This window comes from Pongo abelii, chromosome 2 (genome assembly GCF_028885655.2).
Source record: "Pongo abelii isolate AG06213 chromosome 2, NHGRI_mPonAbe1-v2.0_pri, whole genome shotgun sequence".
NCBI classification, from domain to species: Eukaryota; Metazoa; Chordata; class Mammalia; order Primates; family Hominidae; genus Pongo; species Pongo abelii.
This window is the reverse complement of record NC_085928.1, coordinates 79874914-79896390: the sequence shown is the minus strand read 5'-3', so window position 1 is coordinate 79896390 and position 21477 is coordinate 79874914. Positions and strand designations below refer to the sequence as shown.

At 36.7% G+C, this 21477-nt stretch overlaps 1 protein-coding gene across 4 annotated transcripts in view; it reads right to left on the bottom strand.

The window, feature by feature from the left end:
* The window catches only part of CNTN3 (contactin 3), a 353908-nt gene that overhangs the window by 67408 nt on the left and 265023 nt on the right, over nucleotides 1-21477 (bottom strand). For all 4 annotated transcript variants that reach the window (XM_024245434.3, XM_054551883.2, XM_054551884.2 and 1 more), the window contains 2 exons: nucleotides 7420-7547; nucleotides 4616-4791 (listed from right to left, as the gene is read on the bottom strand). In XM_024245434.3, the coding sequence (XP_024101202.3) occupies nucleotides 4616-4791; nucleotides 7420-7547 (304 nt within the window). The remainder of the gene's footprint in view (nucleotides 1-4615; nucleotides 4792-7419; nucleotides 7548-21477) is intronic.

Genomic DNA, 21477 nt, shown 5'->3' with positions numbered 1-21477 from the left:
CTGAGGTCAGGAGTTCAAGACCAGCCTGGCCAACATGGCAAAACCCCATCTCTACTAAAAATACAAAAATTAGCCGTACATGGTGGTACATGCCCATAGTCCCAGCTACTAGGGAGGCTGAGGCTGGAGAATCATTTGAACCCGGGAGGCGGAGGTTGCAGTGAATCAAGATCGTGCCACTGCACTCCAGCCTGAGTGACAGAGTGAGACCCTGTCTCAAAAAAAAAAAAGTTTCTATTGCCTAGTGACACTGTAGCCATCATAATATTACAGCACAATGCCTTACTGATGCATTTGTGATGATGCTGAGCTAAACAAACCTATTGTGCTGCCTATCATATAATAGTCTAGCACATACAATTATGTACAGTACATACTTGAAAATTATGAAAAGACCATGTTAATAGTTTATACCATTTACTATACCATACTTTATATTGTCACTTTATAGTGTACTCCTACAAATTAAAAAAAAAAGTTAACTATAAAACAGTCTCATATAGGTCCTTCAGGAGGAATTCCAGAAGAAGGCATTGCTGTCCTATGAGATGACAGCACCATGCATGTTATTGCCCCTGCAGACCTTCCAGTGAGACATGATGTGGAAGCACAAGACAGTGATATTGATGATCCTGACCCTGCGTAGGCCTAGGCTAACCTGTGCCTTTGTGTATTCATTTTTGACAAAAATGTTTAAAATGAAAAAATAATTAAAAACAGATAAAAAGCTTATCCTTATTGAATAAGGATATAAAGAAAATATTTTTGTATAGCTGTACAATGTGGGTTTTAAGCTAGGTGTTAATGACAAAACAGTAAAAAAGTCTAAAAAAGTTTAAAGTTTATAAAGTAAAAAAGTTATGGTAGGCTACGGTTAATATATTATTGAAGAAAGAAAATACTTCTCATAAATTGAGTGTATCCTAAGTGTACAGTGTTTCTAATGTTTTCAGTAGTGTACAGCAATGTCCTAGCCTTCACCTTTACTCACCACTCACTCACTGACACCCAGAGCAAGTTCCAGTCCTACTAACTCCATTCACAGTAAGTGCCCTATACAGGTGCTCCTTTTTGAAAATCCTTTATACCGTAGTTTACTGTACTGTTTCAATGTTTAGATACACAAATACTTGCCATTCTGTTAAATTGCCCTCAGCATTCAGGGCAGTGGCATGTTGTGCAAGTTTGCAGGGCAGGAGGAAAAGGCTATACCACACAGCCTGGGTGTGCAGTAGGCTGTATCATTAGGTTTGTGTAAGTGCACCCTATGATGTCCACATAAGGACGGAATTGCCTAATAACGCATTTCTCAGAATGTATCCCCATCGTTAAGCAACATGTGACTGTACTAAAAACTGATGTGAAAAGAGATCAGAAAATAAGACCCAAAAATTATGTGACTCACTCACCCATGGGCATCAACCAGCAAACAACAGCGCCTAGAACTCTTGTGTATCTGAATACAAATCCGCCACTTCCAAAACCAAACCACATTGTGCCTATGATTGAACTTTTCTTGGCAAACAAGAACTTACGTGGAAGTCTTTTCCTGCTGATTTAATGATTTGCCCGATGATCACGGACTGAAACCTATCTTTGGACCCCCACTCCTCCTTTGGGATGTGCCAATCTGTTTTAGACATTTAGTTCCATAAAGCTTTTCTGAATGTATTATTCCAATTGTGCAAAAATCTGTGACTGGCGTCATCGTGCTCCTTTGGCACAATTTCAAATCTACACAGTAGATCTGGTTTAAATTATTGGAGCTTTCTGAGCTTATGGATTTTTTCCAAAAGGCCTGTGTTTTTTAAAACAAATGAATGGGTGTTGACTACTTAGCATAGTCCCAATAATTGGCTGATTCAGTTCAAAGCTATGAGTTGTATTTTCTATAATCGGAACTACCCCTAACCTATTTTTAAAACATGGCTCTTACTATCCACCTTTCTAGGCAACTTTCCCACTTACCAGCCTCCTTGTTCACATTTTGCTGCTTTTGGAAATGGGATATATCTATGAACCCACTGGGGAAAAAGACAAGCAGACTATCTTTGTATTAATGTGCATGCTGCAATGAATATACAATCAGAGGACAAGACTTGTTACATGATTCCCTTCTCATGCAACAGAAAACCGATTTACTTAATTGCCTGTGCTTAAGGGTAATGTCATCTTGTATGGCTTACTGTTTTATACTGATGGCAGAATATTAAGTTACTAATGGCACAAGTCAATAAAAAATTCATAGGCCATGAACTAGCATGTTAGAGAAAGAACAGAATTGGCAAGTGATAGCATTAACTTATGAAATTTCATGTTTCAGACACCTGACTTGTACAGAGATGACTTTATGCCTTCTGTAGAACCTATCAGTGCTATGTAAATCAAGATAGTTAAATTACATTATAAACTCGAATGTTTTTAACTCCAAGCTTTTCTGAAAGACAGCTGCAATCTGGCTCAGTCTTACTATTTCTTTGTAACTGTTTGATGCATATTACAATCAAACTACTTTGGATTTTTCAGTCTTTCATTACACATTTATTTAGCAGTAGCTAAGACAGAGGAACCGTATTGGATAAACTATTATCAACAGCTCACAATCCAGCTGAGAAATCAATCACAAACATAATTATCTTCATTATAATGGCAAAGGTGACTAATGTTTCAAATGGAATTCTTCAATAATTAAAAGTAGCAGAAGAGCTGGATTAGAGAAGCCTTTCCCAGATTGGGTAAAGGGTCTTTATGAAAGTAACATTTTAGGCTTCTTCTTGAGGCCCAAGGAAGAAGGCATTGTTAAATTGTAAGACAGCCTGAGTATGGAGTAGAGAGCTAGCTCAGAATATGGCCTATGCCTTTTCCTACCATGACAGAAAAAAGCAGTGACAATTTAAAAATAAATAGACATTTACAACAATAGTAAAAGTAAAGCTAAAAGATTTTAGCAATTGGTGAAGTTCTCAAAGACTGAGAATCAGTCAGAACAATTAGAAAAGCAGTAATTCCAAAATGGAATAAACTGGATGATAGAAAATAGAAAGGGTCCTAAAATTATACTTAATTGTAGTTAGGTATCTAAACGTCTCAATTTCTCTTTTCCTTTTAAAAACTTTCTTTTTTCTGTACTAGCTTCCTAAGGCTGCCGTAACGCAGTACCAAAAACTCAGTGGCTTAAAACAACAGAAATGTATCCTCTCACAGTTCTGATGGCTGGAAGTCTGAAATCAAGGTGTTGGCAGAGCCAGGCTCCCTGCAAAATCTCTAAGGGGAAATTCTCCCTTGCCTCTTCCAGCTTCTGGTGGCTCCAGGCATTCCTTGGCTTGTGGCAGCAAACCTCTGCTCTGGGCCTTCATCCCAATTGGTCCATCTCTCCTCTGTGTCTGTGCTTCACATGGCATTCTCCTCTTTGTGTGCCTATGTCCAAATGGCCTTCTTTTTATAAGGACAACAGTTATACTGAATAAGGGCCCATTTTAATCCAGGATGACCTCATCTTAATTTAACTAATGGCTTCTACAATAAGGCAATTTCCAAATAAGGTCACATTCTGAGGTATTGGACATTAAGAATATATTTTTGGGAGGACACAATTCAACTCAAAATGCCATCCTTTTAAGTTGCATATGATTTTAATATGTTAACATGCTGATGTATACAAATACATACATTTAATAAGAAGTCTTTGTCAAATGAACACAGTTGAGTTGACCATCATATGGCTTTCTGCTTTACTGAGGCCTGTATGTGAAGTCCATAATGACAAAACCAGACTTGACTGTCCACCACGGACCTCTTTACCAAAAGAATGAAGCTGTCCTTGAGTCAGTGCAAACAGTCCCACAAGGGAAGCTAGCTTTGCAATTCCAGATTCATAAACATGCTGTGAGGCTTACCGTTAGTCTGGGTGGCTTACCAGCATTAAGCCACTTCTTGACCATTCTCCTCAAAGGGACAATTTTTCCTTAAAATCTGTAATTCTTTCTAATGTGGAATCATCACAAAAGAGGAGACAGAATGGAAACATTAGAAAGCATTTGTGTTGTGGAAACACACCGATCTGGACTTGAAGTTCCACCACTAACTAGCTGAGTGACTCTGGGCAAGTTGATAAACTTCCAATCCTCAGTTTGTGCACCTGTACAATGAAGCGTCTTACTGCTAATGTCTGGTGCAATTGTGAGGATTAACGGTGATGAGGCACCCTGGCCTGACACATTAATTGGGATCAAGCACCTGGAGGAGACACTTAGTAAGTGCAGTTTTCTCCCAGTTTATCACATATGTGTCATGTTGAAAACAAACACCTGTAAAAGAAAATCTTCATTTCCATAGGATACTAACAAAAAAAAGTAATGAAAAGTAACATTTACTATAAATACAACATACATCAATTGTAATTGTAATTATACGTTGAAGTAAATGTGTTCAATTTCTGGTAATTACAAAAATAAAATTAGATCAAAACAGAATTGAGAACCACTCAACCAAAACCACTTATTTAGAAAACATTTCTAGAGCATTGTCTATATGTCTATATGTCAGATATTTTTTAGAGGCAATATGCCAGAGACACGTGCGATATAAAAAGTATGAGGAAAGTGCCACAACTTACCCCACCAACTTTCTCAAAGTGAGATCCATCTTTCTTAAAATCTGCAAGGGCCCCATTGAAATACCAGGTAAAGATGATGTCTAACAGCGGGTCATGTTGTACCTGGCAGGGCAATATGACGCTTTCACCAACAGAAACATCCATGTTAGATGGTGCCAAAGTTATTCTCGTTGGTTCTATTGGAGAAATAATTTTTCAGAAAAACAGCATTTTATTGTGATAAAAGACATTTGCACAGGCAGACTGTTCATCTAACTTATACCGTGTATGTCTGTAGATGCAGATACATAAATATACATACATCTATATAATTAAAAGTATTCAACATTAAAATAAAATAAAATATTTTTTTATTAAAAAATAAAATTTTAATTAACATTAAAATAAAAATGATGCAGAGCTACATTTCACTGGATCCACAAATTCTTGTTAAAGAAATCAGGATATTTGAACTTGTAGGACATGTAAGTTTAAAAATTAAAATCATGTGTAAACAAGTTATATTATTATTATTAACAAAATCAATTTCCACTTAGTTTTATTGTTTTTTGAAATGTAGGGGTAGAAATAGAAAATACTGTGTTTTCACCAACTTTGACTAAAAATTACATCACCATCAAAATCTAAACAGACTTTTGTTCTTGCGATAGTTTACTGAGAATGATGATTTCCAATTTCATCCATGTCCCTACAAAGGACATGAACTCATCATTCTTTATGGCTGCATAGTATTCCATGGTGTATATGTGCCACATTTTCTTAATCCAGTCTATCGTTGTTGGACATTTGGGTTGGTTCCAAGTCTTTGCTATTGTGAATAATGCCACAATAAACATACGTGTGCATGTGTCTTTATAGCAGCATGATTTATAGTCCTTTGGGTATATACCCAGGAATGGGATGGCTAGGTCAAATGGTATTTCTAGTTCTAGATCCCTGAGGAATCGCCACACTGACTTCCACAATGGTTGAACTAGTTTACAGTCCCACCAACAGTGTCAAAGTGTTCCTATTTCTCCACATCCTCTCCAGGACCTGTTGTTTCCTGACTTTTTAATGATTGCCATTCTAACTGGTGTGAGATGGTATCTCATTGTGGTTTTGATTTGCATTTCTCTGATGGCCAGTGATGGTGAGCATTTTTTCATGTGTTTTTTGGCTGCATAAATGTCTTCTTTTGAGAAGTGTCTGTTCATATCCTTTGCCCACTTTTTGATGGGGTTGTTTGTTTTTTTCTTGTAAATTTGTTTGAGTTCATTGTAGATTCTGGATATTAGCCCTTTGTCAGATGAGTAGGTTGCAGTATTCTCACTCATAGGTGGGAACTGAACAATGAGAACACATGGACACAGGAAGGGGAACATCACACTCTGGGGACTGTTGTGGGGTTGGGGGAGGGGGGAGGGATAGCATTGGGAGATATACCTAATGCTACATGACGAGTTAGTGGGTGCAGCGCACCAGCATGGCACATGTATACATATGTAACTAACCTGCACATTGCGCACATGTACCCTAAAACCTAAAGTATAATAATAATAAAAAATAATAATAATAATAATAAAATTAAAAAAAAATCTAAACAGACTTTTAATGGTAGCCTGGATTTGAAAGATATAATACAAAAGATGCTAGAATAGGTACAAAAAGGAGGGGTACTATGTTAAAATGCTAATTAATGTCTGTGTTTCCCCAACGCAAATGTCCACATGCACATTTCTTTCTCACTGTCGTCACCACCTACCTTCCATTTGTCTACCATGAATTAAAATTCTCTTGACCCCATTTTCCCACTGCTACTCCACATTACTTTGCACTACGTTGGACCAAAAGTCTTCAAAAGAGTCTTTATGCATGTTGTCTACAATTATGCTAGTCAATTCCCTCTTTAACTCAGTCTAGCCAGACTTTGGTCCTCCCAACCCCCATCCTCATCAAGGTCCTCATAACCATCCTGCTGATATATCAAAAGGTATTTAACATCACGCACTTCTCTGCTCAAAACCTTGCAGCCACTCCACTTTTCAATCCAACTGAAATAATTCCTCAGGAGGTCTACAAACTGCTTGCATAATTATCACTAAGAAATCTGTTAACTGACACCTTTATCTCCATGAAATCTTTTTCCAAATCCCTCCTTCTCAGTGAGGTTTATTCTGATCATCCTGTTGCTAATGCTCTAACTTACCTCTGCCACTATGCACCTCTTTCTTGTTTACAATTTTTGCCTTCTAATAATTTTCTTCTTTCTTATTCCTACTGTTATTTTCTTTCTCCTTTTATAGAAGTTAAGATTCATGAGGACAGTATTAGTGACAGTGTGCTCAAGGATACAGCCCAAGCAACTGGCACAGAATAGGTGCTCCAATTTTTTCATGAATGGATAAATGAACAAAATATATCCACAACTTTAAGCAATTCTTATTTATATCCTGTTGTTTCCTGGACTTGAACATCTCCAGAAAAAATCAACTATAATGAAAAAGACAAAGTGTATCCAAAAGACCTGACATAATAGAATTTTATTTAAAAATAAAATAGAATGAGATCATCAACATATGCTATTTGTAACTCTTATTGCCTATCAACCCAGCACAGTAACTAATGTGTTCCCTGGTGCACATTGTGCTGTGCTAAGGAAATATTGTTCCCTTGACTTTCACCTGTTAAAAATAACATAAGTGCAAATACAGGTTCTACCTTCATAGTGTACTGAACATTGTGAAACACATAGTTACTTTCATCATAATAATATATCTTACAGTGAATCCGTATGTAAAGCAATATTTTAGAAATGGACCTACCTGTAACAACCAAATGTGTTGTGCCATTTGCTTTCCCAAACTGGTTTTCTGCCATGCAGGTATAAGTTCCAGCATCAGCTTTAGTCACATTGGCTATTTTGAGTCCTCCATCTTTTAACAAAGAAATTCTAAAGAAAAGACAAATAAGATAAATAAATATATAATAGCCATTTTTTTCCAAATGAATATATATATTTTTACAGAACGTGTTGCCTTAAGCTAGTATTCTCAAGGCATGATCAACCAGCCCTTAGCTTTTTGGGAATACAATAAAAAAAAAAAAAGAAAATTCACCCCTCACTCACATACATAAACACACGCACAGCATTGGATGACAAAAGATGCTCCACCAATTTGAACTGTGTTCAATATTTTTACTCAGCATTACTTATTACACCTAAGTTGAGAGGATGCACTTATCAAATAAGTATGAAATGTTTTCCAAAAATATTAATATATGTTGTGGTAGATTATTCATGGAGTTAGCCTAATCAATTTAAAAGAAATACAAAGTAGGCAGAACACTATGTCCCTTAAATTTGAAACAGTATATGAGAAACGAGAAGCTGCACATCTTTTACTATGGACTAAGAGAGTCACATCGCCCCAATAAAAACTGAAATTTTCCAAAAGAACATTTGGGTGGTCCCCTGTGAGTTAGCGAAAAGAGCCTGGGCTAATCCAATAAACTTTACCTTAGAGTTTCTGAGTATACACTTAGAGTACTTAAAGCTTTGGCATCTGACTAATTAATTAAGGAAATATAACTGAGTGCTTTACATACACTTGGAACTATAAGAGAACCTGGGATTATGGGGTGAGCAAGACAAAAAATCTCCACCTTCATGGAATAATATTCCAGTGAGTAGCATAGACAACTGTAGGACTCTGTTTTCATGCTGCTGCTAAAGATACACCCAAGACTGCGTAATTTATAATGAAAAGGAGATTTAACAGACTTACAGTTCCACGTGGCTGGGGAGGCCTCACAATCATGGTAAAAGATGAAATGCACGTCTTACATGGTGGCAGGCAAAGAGGAAATGAGAACCAAGCGAAAGGGGTTCCCCTTATAAAACCATCAATTCTCATGAGACTTATTCACTACCACAAGAACAGTATGGGGAAACCGCCCCCATGATTAAATCATGTCCCACCAGGTCCCTCCCACAACATGTGGGAATTATGGAAGCTACAATTTAAGATGAGATTTGGGTGGGGACACAGACAAACCGTATCAACAACAAATAATTAAATAAGTAAAAATAAGAAGTTCTGATTTTTGAGAAGTACTCAGAAGGAGATAGACAGGGTGATACAATAGAGAGTAATTACTTTATGAGGAAGGGTTTCTAGGATAGGGTGCATCAGAAAAGCCTCTTAGAAGTGGTGTCATTTGAATTAGGAAAAAAAAATGAGATGGGATTAACCTGTCATTAATCTGATCACTGTATCTTTATTGCCCTGATTTGTCTACTCACAATTATATTCTCTTTCTTTGAATTCCTAAAATAATTACTATCCACATAATGCATTTAACACTTTAGTGTCTTTATCTTTTATGGCTCCTATTTTTGACACATGAGTGAAAATGGATGGTAAACTGCTTAAAAATATTTGCAACCCCAGTATCAGCATGGCATCATATATGCCAACTATGGTAACTAAATGCCTCCAAATCCTGGGCCATTCAGTAGAATAAATAGGAAAAATACTGAGGACATTAGACTAGAATAAAGGATCTCAATCTGTAAAAATGTTTATTGCAAAATTTTTAGGTGTGTTTCAAAAATGTTACTACAAGAGTTTCTGTATAAAAATGTATAAGATATAGATTTCCTGTTTTATTTATATATGCATGTGTGTGTATATATATACATATATATGTGTACATATATATCTCCATATTTTTCTCCTCCAGCAGACTATAGGAGACTGCCACCCATCACTTTATATATGTATTACTTTATAGTCCATTACTCACTTTCATTTGCATCCTGGTTACACTTCCTTCAGTGAGAAAATCATGGTGGAGTTAGAGCTAGCACACAGGTTCATGATCCTGGGTACAGCTATCTATTACGGTTTGTTGTGCATATGATTTTTTTTAAACTGTGTTAAGGTATATTTAAAATAAAAAGGTTTGAGAGCAACGACCTAGAAAGCTTATCAGGGAACCATGGCACTGCATGCCAACTTGAGGAACTACAGAGAAAGGTCAAAAATTCCAAGAACTTTCCCAGGAATTAAAAACAAAACAAAACAAAAAGGGACATATCTGATTCTTCTCGTGGGACCCTGAAGGTTGTAATGCATTTTGTTGAGTGTGAAATGCCTCCCATAACTTTACTGAAAAAGATAATCAAATAACTTAAAAAAACTCTTCATATCTTAGCCTATCTGACAACAAAGATTTTCCTAATGAGCATGTAATAATAACTTGAAGAAACCCTGCAGAGAAGTAAAAATAAATAAAAATTTAGGATATGGAGACTGGAAGTTTTCAGGAACATGGAGAAAAAACTTAAAGACATGTGAATCTGATCAAGTGATCCTGCCCTCCTCCCTCCACCTGTCCAGGCAAACCTTGCTTAGAACCTCCTCTTTGGTGTCACATTGCCTGGGAGATACAGACGATATCCTAAGCCTGAACCATATCCTCACATCAGGACCTCTGCCTCTCTCTAACTTCATAAGGCTTCATGAATTCTTTTCCTTGCTTGCTTTCCTCCAATCACACAAGCCTTCTTTTAATGGCTTTTTTGCTTCTTTTTGTCTCAGGGCCTTTATAAAAACTATTTCCTCTCTCTGGTTGACCTGTATTCATCCTTCAGACTTTACTTACTTTCCTGAAACCATGAGTTAGATTCGGTTTTCCTGTATTTGATCAAAACATTCTCTGTGCTTTCCTCATAGCACCCATCGAGTGTCCAATCACATATTTGTGTTCTTATTTGACTAATATTTTTCTCCTCCAGTAGACTGTAGGCTCTCTGGAGGAAAGGACAATATCTAGCTCACTTACCACTAAATTTGTAGACCCTTGAAAAGTGTCTGGCACAGAGTAGACATTCAAAAATAAAACTTGTTGAATGAGTAAATGACAGTATGCCTTTAGAGAGTCACTGTAGAGGAGTTGGGGTTAGTGAAGCTGGGTTGCAAGGCACTGACACCTTATAAATAATAAGCAAATAGATTCAGAAAGTGTGCAGACTAATAGAAACACACACACATATATGTGTGGACTAATTGGATACAGATAGATAGATAGATAGATAGATAGATAGATAGATAGACAGATAGATAGATATATAGCCAGCCCTCCATATCTGCGGTTTCTGCATCTGCAGATTCTGTAGATTCAACCAACCATAGATAGAATATATTTGAAAATAAACATAATAACAACACAGCAATAAAAAAGTACAAATGACAGAACAATATGGTATAACAACTGTTTACACAGCACTTACATAGTAGTAGGTATTATAAGTAGAGACTATTTAAAGTATATAGGAGGATATGCATAGGTTGTATGCAAATGCCAAGCTATTTTGTGCAAGGGCTTGAGCATCCATGGGTGTCTGGTGGATATCAAGGAAATACTATGTACACATATGTAGGTATGTTGTTTACATATATGTAGCAAAAAAGATAAGGCAATAGAAGACTGAATAAAGATAATTTAGAAATGCCTTTCCCCGGATAAGAGAACTGCAAATATGCTTGTACTTGTTAGAGAATAAGTCAATAGAGAGGGAGAGACTGAAGATAATGGGATGGAAAAAAAGAGTGACAGAGGAAACTGTCAGAAAAGTCTTGGAGGAAAGACAGAGCATGATTAAGAGCCATGCTCCCAACCCATCTGATCGCTAATCCCATCAGTAAAATTTTGGGGCCATGACACCCAAAGAGAATGATACTTGTTCTATAGTGTTGCTCAAGAAATTTTACCTATCATTGTTATTAAAAAGAAAATGCAGATGTGATGGAGAATTTTAATATGCAAAGACCAGAAGCTGGCAGATTATATCAAAAGGTTGGAAGATATTTAAATAATAAGGCAAATTAATCTGCCCTAAATTATAGGTTAGAGATAGAATGGGAAGCTTCAAGAAGTTGGGGATCTACCACTTCTATGATTAGTAAGCCTTAAAACAAAGTAAAAATGCCTCTTGTTGACTGAACATTATTGAACTTAAATTGATAGTTTCTGATTTGGAAACTACAAAACAGAGGTAGGTAATTTCAGGTATCTTCTATGCAATGAATTAGTGTAACAGCTAAGTTTCCACTACAAATACAGAAGTGCTAGGAATAGAGGAAGAACTAGAAATCCTTTGGTGTATTAGGTTTAGTAACTTTAATTAAGCAAACTTCAAGTCAAGCAAATCATGCCCATGTTGAAAAGAGACAAAACCTAACACCTTCAGAATCACACAAAGACTTCAAAGCAAACATATTGACTCTCAATGAATGCAAACTCTATGTATATTGTAAAAATTTGAACTAATTGGATATTTTCTTCCTAAATTGGTTCTTCCAGTAAGTTCTAAGAGGCCCACAGGGCATTCGCACAACATAAAAATAAACAATATTCAGTAAATGAATGGAGTAATTGTTTCTCAACAGAAAACCTTCAATAACCCATGCTTCCCTACAGAGATTCAAAGTGAAAATTTTATACCACTTCACTATAAACAAATTTGCTTTCTAAGCTTTCTGAGAACAGGTTTATCTGCAAATGGGTAGAGCTGAAAATGTAGATAACGATGAGTGACTCGTCTTGGCACAAAACGTTAAATAACAATTTATGAAATTAACATTCAGAAATGCAGTGCTCCAGTTTGCTTAGGGAAATGTGCAATTTAAATCACTGCGGCATTTTAACTCCTTGTTCAGTTTTATAACATACCTTTATTTGTACCTTTTTATTGGTACTTCCTTTTGTAGTAGGAGATTAATTTTTTCACTTAACTTTGTGCAATCTATGGTTAGTCTGGGATAAGCAAATGTAATTGCTCTAAGCTGCTCTAATGGCTCATGTTGTAATTATAGTGATGGCATTAAATTTATGACTTAAAAAATTTTGTTTGTTCATAAAGTATACTGTTGTCTAGGCAACATTGACCTGCACTTTATGATGACATTTAAGCATCTATAATAATGCAGTGTGTTTTAGAATGGAAAAAGTATGAAGCATTATGGATGGCAAAGCAGGATTTCTGAAAATATTGTTTTTCCCTGCCTATATTCTTCTGATCATTACGGTAATTTATTCAACTTGAATTTTAACAAACACACTGCAACTCTACATTTTCTCAGGAAGCATATCTCAGTGGAGTTGCAATCACATGAGATCGTAATGATTAAACTGCTTTGTAGAAAATAACAAGGCTATTTTAGATGGTACTTTCTGAGTACGTATTCTAAGAGATGGATGCTTACAATTAGATGTAAGACAAAAGTACTCACAATGCATATATTACAGGATAAATAATGACAGTTAAGAAAAGCAAATACACATTGATGAAAATGTATGAGAAAATAAACATGAGAGAAAAAGAGCATAGAGTATATGTTTTCATTTACAACTGTATACGTTCTCATTTACAACTGCTCTCACCCCCACATTATTGGTGAAATAACTGCTCCCCCTTGAGTTCAAAGATAACCTGCAAACAGTATTTAGGAAAACAGTATTAGCGTTTTTATTCTTCTACCTATCCTGTTTTGGGCTTTCGTGTTATAAATTCAACAGTGTTAGTATAGTGATTTATTGGTTAGTAAATCTCCAAGGAAAGGAGAAGCAGAACGGAGGAGATCAGCAGTTAGTTATCCTAACTTTGAGTAAGTACCAGGCTAATAACAAGCAGCTCTGTGCTTCTGTTGAACATACACATTCTACGGAACAGACACCTAGAGAAAATGGACCTTGGCTCCACTCTATAACCTAGAGAAAGATCATGAATTCATATCATTTAACAGGTCCATGTGTTCATAAGTGGAAAGTCAACAATAAAGGAACATTTTCACTTCTATAAAATGTTTCTAAATGCATATTAACATGACAAATATATTTAGAGCTAAAATCACTTTTATGACAATGACTGGATAGTTTTTCCTACTAAAATGGACTCAAACCTATAGAAGAAAAGACCCCTATAAAGGGATTTCCAGTCTAAATGATTATATACAACTATTATCTAAGTAATTCATAAGGCCCAGGCAATACTCCCATCTGAAACATTTGCATTCTTATACAAAGGAGTCTTTGGAAAAATTGTAAATACTCAGATGCATGAAGTGGTAACACAAACTAAGGAAAACAGACACATGAGACAAATAATTCTTTGATGTCTTATGTATTAAAAGAAAACTTCAAAGGTGATCATTATTAAGGTTCAAAGGCCCCTCATACTTGACACTATTCTTCTATGCCTCAGAGAGAGTTATATGAGTCTAATCAGGGAAAATAAAAATGTCGGCTTTATTAGTTGTATTACAGATAAAGCTGATGCAAAACTGCTTAGATGAGCAACAATGGTTTCCTGATATTTCACTCCAGAATTAGGCAGGCTTAACCTTCCTGGCACAGGCAGACAACCTCAGGCCCTCCCCGTAAGGGCAAGCCCCATTATTGCGTGGTAAAGAGAAGAGCAAAATACATCCACTGTCTATGTGCAGCAAACACCAAAGAGAAAGAAGGGGAAAAGTTGAGCTAGAGTGTCAGGTTCTTCTACAGAAATTTAGGAGACAGACACTTTCTCTGGGGAGTCATTAGAGAAAGATCCAAATGTTACTCCAGTGATTGTTCTTCTACTTAGAGACTAGAAGCCCAGGAATGGAAGTCATTCCACACTAATGTCAAAGTGCAAGATATCTGCATTTTATGCATAAGGGGGATTTCATCACTTCGAGGTATGTAGAGGGTGCTGAATATTTTTTGGCTGTCCAGAATTGATTCCTCATTCTTTGGCAACTAACATTGATCTTCCTTGAGGAATTCTCTGCCCCTGTTGAATGCAGTCTTGGTAGGGCTATGAATCATGGTGCCTTGTCCTATCCTAGCCATGGGCTAGACATATAAGTCAGTATTTTTGAAACTTGACTATGTACCAGTTACCTAGCGGATTCTTTAAAATGCCCACTGCCGGGCCCTCCATCAGATTAGGTCTGGGATGGGTCATAAGGATTTGCATTTTTAACACGTTCTCAGGTGATACTGGTGCTGCTGATACAGGCACTGCGCTTTGAGAGAAAATGTTCTAAGCTGTGTCCATTGGACTCTCCCTCTTCAGACTCTGATTTACAACAAAAAGACAAAAATAATCATTAGTTCACTCATCCCATCACTTGCTCCAACAAGATGGTACAATGCCTGTTGCCAAGATTTCTGGAGCCAGTTTCCTATACATTCTTAAGTTAGGTTGTTTCTTAGCTAATAATTGTTCATAATATCCTTAAGTTAATTCTCAGCTAGAGTTCATAAACCCTTAAAGGATACAAATTATGAAATGTTGGTGCTTTGTACATAGTAGTTTTTTTTTCGATAAATATTTGTTGTCTCAACAAATATGAAGAGTTCAGAAATAATCTTCTCTGTAGAGAGGACAAGGTTTTATCACAGATCAAGAGTGGACCAACTAACACCCTGCCCTGCTGTTGAGTTCTTGCAAGATATAATTGTTTTGCCCCTTTATTCCAATTCCAAACTCATCCGCTTTTATTAATATCCATCAATATTTAAGTAGTTCATTTACAACCTTACACAGTGTTTTTTTTTTGTTTGTTTTTTTTTTTTTTGAGACGGAGTCTCACTCTGTCCCCCAGGCTGGAGTGCAGTGGCGCGATCTCGGCTCACTGCAAGCTCCGCCTCCCGGGTTCACGCCATTCTCCTGCCTCAGCCTCCAGAGTAGCTGGGACCACAGGCGCCCAACACCATGCCCAGCTAATTTCTTTTGTGTTTTTAGTACAGACGGGGTTTCACCATGTTAGCTAGGATGGTCTTGATCTCCTGACCTCGTGATCCGCCTGCCTCGGCCTCCCAAAGTGCTGGGATTACAGGCGTTGAGCCACCACGTCTGGCCATTACGCAGTGTTTTTACTTTTCTAGGACACAAGGTTCTTTGAGTACTTGAAAAATCTGGGAAACCTCTCTGTAGAACAAATGTGTGTGTGCACATATGTATACGTATACACACACACGCACACACACAAAAAAACAATAACAGTTTTCATACAACTGAGGAGGGGATCAGATCATCTAAGATATATGGGCCTCAGGTTAAGAACCTCTGCTAGCAATTCCATTCATCCAATGACGCAGAAGTAGGTTTGCAACCCCTTTGTCTTAGCTGCTTCAGTGCTAGCCTTTCTAGAAGTGCTTCATTGACATTTTCTTTTATGATGATTGTGTACATTTGATGATGGGTTCCTTACAAATTATCTTGCAGTGAAACAAAATGGTAATGTTGCTCAAGAACCTGGGTCTTGAGTCACACATTTGTTCATACAATATAGAGGGCTTCAATTTGCTTTCCCAGTAACATCTCAGTCCTGACAACCTGAACATTCTTGTCCCCCCTCCAAGCAGAGAGTTTATCACCAACTAGTCAAGCGCAGGTTCTGGTGGGCCAACACACCTTTCGTAAGGTAATAAAACTTTAGTGCTAGTTCAATGGACTCGTTTAAGCATCTGACTCTTCGTTTGCACTGCAGCACCTTCTCTGTATCTCAGGTTCTTGATTCTGAGCGTAACCTTGAAATAACATCTACTCCAAGGCTTCTAAAAACATATGTGAGAAATAATGAGAAATGGTGAGAAATAATATTCATGGAAAGTTAGCTAAAAGAAATGTGGCCTATGTATTCCTCAAGAGTCTTGAGTGTTAATATTCAAAGTTACCCTTAAGTTGTGAGTGGTAAAAGAATTAACCTTTAAAATTGATTGTATTTTACTTTAAGTATGAGGAGTATAAGTACTACATTACTCACTGTTATCTCTGTGGGCATCCACTGGATTTGGACACACACATAACATTTCTTGGCCAGGAGGAGTTGTGTATCTCCTTATCAAATGGTTTTATTTCATCTTACAGATGCTGTGGATTGTTAATTCACAGTATTTTTCTCTGTTCATTTGTTACCACAAAGCTCTCAGCCAAAATTGTGGATCTCAACTAAGTTGGTATATATTTTGTAAACTAACTTCATACACTCATTCCACAAATATTTATTAACTTGGACCTTGCTCTGTCATAAGCAATAAAGATTCCCTGGTGAGGATTTATGCTGTTATAAAGAAACTTACATTCTAGGCAACTGGAACACTGGCATACTTTTTCTCCTCAGTGTTCACTTTGTGTATTATTTGATAAACTGTCTCAAATTCTTTGTGAAATATGACATAAGTAAATGAAATAGACTAGAAGATAGAAAGTTATTAAAAGTAGGCTAGAGTAACAAAGAAATAATAAATACAATAAAGTATAAGTTTATAAAATTATCTAAACCAAAAACACAAGATTTTATTAAACTTTGAAATACTATTTTCTCAAGTAAATTCATAAATACTAGGAAAAAATAAGTGTTTAAAATAATCTTTAAGCTAAAGTTAAAGGTGTCTCTTTTTTAGTATTTGAATGTAAAAGGTTAGAAAATAATCTCTTTTCCAAAACAGGATAGATTTTTATATATTCCACCTCAATCATATATTTTTTTTAGAATTTCAGACTCAAAAAGGGTCAGATACTCTCATCTTCCCATAAATACTACTCGAGCAATGAAATCTGCATTAAGACAGAATTGTAAAATACACAAATAAGATCACAAAGTGGAAAATGGGTCAAAGTACAAAATGAATTGTTTTGAGTGAGGCAGTGAGAAATTTACCTCAGTGTAACAATTCTATAGACTTTGTATAACAGATCATAAATTATGAGTAAGTCCTCTCCAGGGATCAAAATACAGGAGGCAGGAATCATCATTAACAATCTGCATTTTCACAGAAGTGTTCTCTTTCACAGAAGTGCAATGGAAACGGCGCTTCACTCAACATCTCATTTGACATCTATCCATCCATCCATCCATCCATCCATCCATCCACCCATCCATCCATCCACTCACCTGTTTCCATGAAGGGCTTCAGGGAGGGGGAAGAACATACTAAAATATAGCACACTCCATATTTTTTAATAGAAAGCCTCAAGTAGAAATCTATAAAAAAATCAATTTTTTACATTTCTAAGAAATAGTTGCAATAAATTAAATTGGAAATGATAAGTACTTTTAAGACATGGGAAGCTATCCAAGAAAGAGTGAAATGCACTTCAACAAATATTTGTTGAGTACTTAAAATGCAGTAAGTGTTTTGGAAAATATAAGTATGAGTAAGAATTATTCCCACACAGGACACAGTCTAAAGGCCAAGTTGGGAGCTGTATAATTCATGCACAACAAACATAAAATATGATCATTAGGTAGGAAATATTAAGTCATAAGTACAAATTCATCCAGCTCTACCTCAAGAATACACAGTCTCTTTTTCTCAGCTGCCACCACTGTGACCCTAAACCAAGTCTCCAACTCGCTCTGTCATCCAGGTTGGAGTGCAGCAGCATGATCACAGCTCACTGCAACCTCCAATTCATGGGTTCAAGCCATCCTTCTGCCTCAGCCTCCCAAATAGCTGAAACTACCAGTGTGCACCACCATGGCTGGGTAATTTTTTACACTTTTTGCAAAATGAGTCTCACTCTGTTGCCTAAGCTGGTCTTGAACTCCTGGCCTCAAGTGATCCTCCTGCCTTGGCCTCCCAAAGTGCTAGGATTATAGGTGTGAGCCACTGAGCCCACCCCACAAGGTCTTTCTTGAAATGTACCATATAATGATACTTTCTTTTTCTTTATGGCTAAAAAAAAATTTATCTTTTCCACTTATTTATGTTCTTTCTGTTCCTTATGCAAGTTCCATGAAGAGACCATGTCTGTCTTATTCACTGCGGTATCCTCAGAGCCTTACACATGGCAGGGCACGTGGTAGGTGTTCCAGATTGCATTTCCAAAAGGTGAACAAAGTATTTCTCAACCCTCTTGCCTCACTAAATCCTTACCACTCTCCTATTAAAAGGTTCATTGATGGATGACTAAAGAAAATGTGGTACATATGTAAACAGAATATTATTCAGCCTTAAAAAAGAAGGAAATCCTGCTATTCATCACAACATGGATGAACCTAGAGGACATTATGTGAAATGAAGTAAACCAGACATAGGTTTGATCTCACTTATGTGTGGAATGTTTTACAGTTGGAAAAAAAAAGTAGAATGGTGATTGCCTAGAGCTGGAGGATGGGGGAGATAGAGAAATGCTGGTCAAAGGACAAAGGTTCTGTTATGCAGACTGAGTAAGCTCTGGAGCTCTAGTATACAGCATGGGAATTATAGTAAATTGCACTGTATTATGTACTTGAAATTGCTAAGAGAGCTGATCTTAAGTGTTCTCAACACACACACCAAATGGTAACTATGTGCGGTGATAGATGATACGATAATTAGCTTGATTGTGGTACTGACTTCACAATGTATACATATATCAAAATATTACCTTCTGCTCCTTAAATATATGTAATTTTTACTTGTCAAGTATACCTTAATAAAACTGAGGGGAAAAAAGTAAAGTCTAACTTCTCTCCCTTTGAATTTGGATAGCTTGTGACTCACTGGTCACCAGTAGAATGCAGGGAGAGTGATGGTGTCTTCAGAGCCTAGGCAATTCAGCTTCCACCTTGCTAGCTTGAACATTCATTCTTAATGCCTTTAGCTGCCCTAGGTAGGCATTATGACTTTCTCTGAGGCATGATAGCATAGGAAGCCTACACTCGCCCATGTGGAGAGACCACAAGCAGAGGCCTTGGGCTTCATGAGAGGAGAGAGTGTAATGTACACCTATCTTCCAGCTGCTGTCTCCAGCCCCCATCCCACTGCAGCCACAGGAGACACACCAAGCAAATACTGCCTTGTCAATCAATCTCTGCTGGAATGTCTGACCCATGGAAACCTTGAGAGATGACAAAATGATTGTTGCTTTACACCATTACATTGTTTTAGCAGGGCACATGGTGGCTCATGCCTGTAATCCTATAACTTTAGGAGGCAGAAGTAGGAGGACTGCTTGAGGCCAGGAGTTTGAGACCAGCCTGGGCAACACACTGAGACTCCATCTCTATAAAAAAAATATAAAAATTAGCAAGGTGTGGTACCATATGCCTGTAGTCCCAGCCACTCTGGAGGCTGAGGTAGGAGACACATGTGAGCCTAGGAATTGGAGATTGCAATGAGTTATGATCATGTCATTGTACTCCAGTCTGGGTGACACAGCGAGACCCTGTCTCTTAAAAAAAAAAAAAGTTTTAGAGTGATTTGTTATGCAGCAAAAGTTAATGGGAACAGTAGATGCTAAATAAATATTTGAAGAATAAATGAATGTTGAAATGAACAAACATGTACAGAGCAGAGGCTTAGGGTACAAAGAGGGATAAGGTGAAGGCTTTGCAAGAATACAGGTGAGATGGTCTTCTACACAAACAGACATAATACACTGTGTTAAGTGATACTACTGAATATATAAAGAAACCAAAGTGGTAAAACATAAGAAAGAGCAATTAATCTTGCCTATTCAGCTCCAGGAAGGCTTCCCATAGCAAGTAACAATAAAGCTGGACCTTGACTGATATGTAAGGGTTTTCTAGGTTGAGAAGAAAAGACATTCCAGCCAGAGAAAACCGCAAGACTACAAATACAGAATGCAAGGAGAATTCTGCTTCTTTCTCTTCTCCTTTCTTTTCAAAATTATTCAAAAGGTGATGATATATGAACTCTTGTACTGCATCTTGATTTTGTTAAAACAGTCAATATTCTTACTTCTAGAGAAAGCTCCTTTTCCCCCCATCTTAAAAATATTAGAAGAAAAAAATGCAAAAGTAGCATGTAATGATATTGGGCATTTCTATAATTGCGTTAATATTTTTTTCTTTGAATTTCAAGTGAGATCAGAGAAACAGAACAGGGATTGGTCTATGGTTAAATGCATGTGGGATTTTTGGGCCTGGGTGAGAAATGCTCTATGACCAAAATAATATGGTATGGGTAGTTACTCCCTGTAAATAAAACATTTATATTGGGCAAAAATATGAATTATTTATCCAGTTCTAACAATGAACTGGCCTGAAGTAGATTCAAATCCCCAGCACATTCAGATTCATTAACCTGCATTCCCCAAGGAAAATCACAATACTGAGAAAATATATTTTAAGGTGGCCTTAACTTCTATAATCCATAAAAACCAAATTTTAAATATGGATCTAAGAACTGCATGGTTATCTGCAAAATTTAGTTGATATAATTTTAGAGACCATGTGTCAGCAATCTGTTTAAAATAATATTTGGGTAGAATTTACTTAAGAAGGTTTAAATAATGTGCAATTCAGTTGATTGTTCTAAAAAAGAAAGGTCTGTACTTACCTTTCTTTTCAGCCCAGACTTATTACTCTTAAGGCATCTGAGCAACATGATGGAAACAGTTAAGTAATAATAAAGAAGACATACTAGCAGCCAACAAACACGAAAAAATGCTCAACATCACTAATTATCAGAGAAATTCAAATTAAAACCACAATGAGATACCATCTCACACCAGTCAGAATGGCTATATTAGAAAGTCAAGACATAACAGATGTTGGTGAGGGTACACAGAAAAGGGAACACATATACAGTTAGTGGGAATGTAAATTAGTTCAATCCTTATGGAGAACAGCACGGAGATTTTTCAAAGAACTAAGAACATAACTACCAGCCAACTCAGCAATCCCACTACTGGGTATCAACCCAATGGAAAATAAATCATTCTAATGAAAAAGTACCTGTACTCCTATGTTTATCACAGCACTATTCCCAAGAGTAAAGTCATGGTATCAACCTAGTTGCCCATGAACAGTGTACTGGATAAAGAAAATATGGTACATATACAGCATGGAATACTATACAGACATAAAACAGAA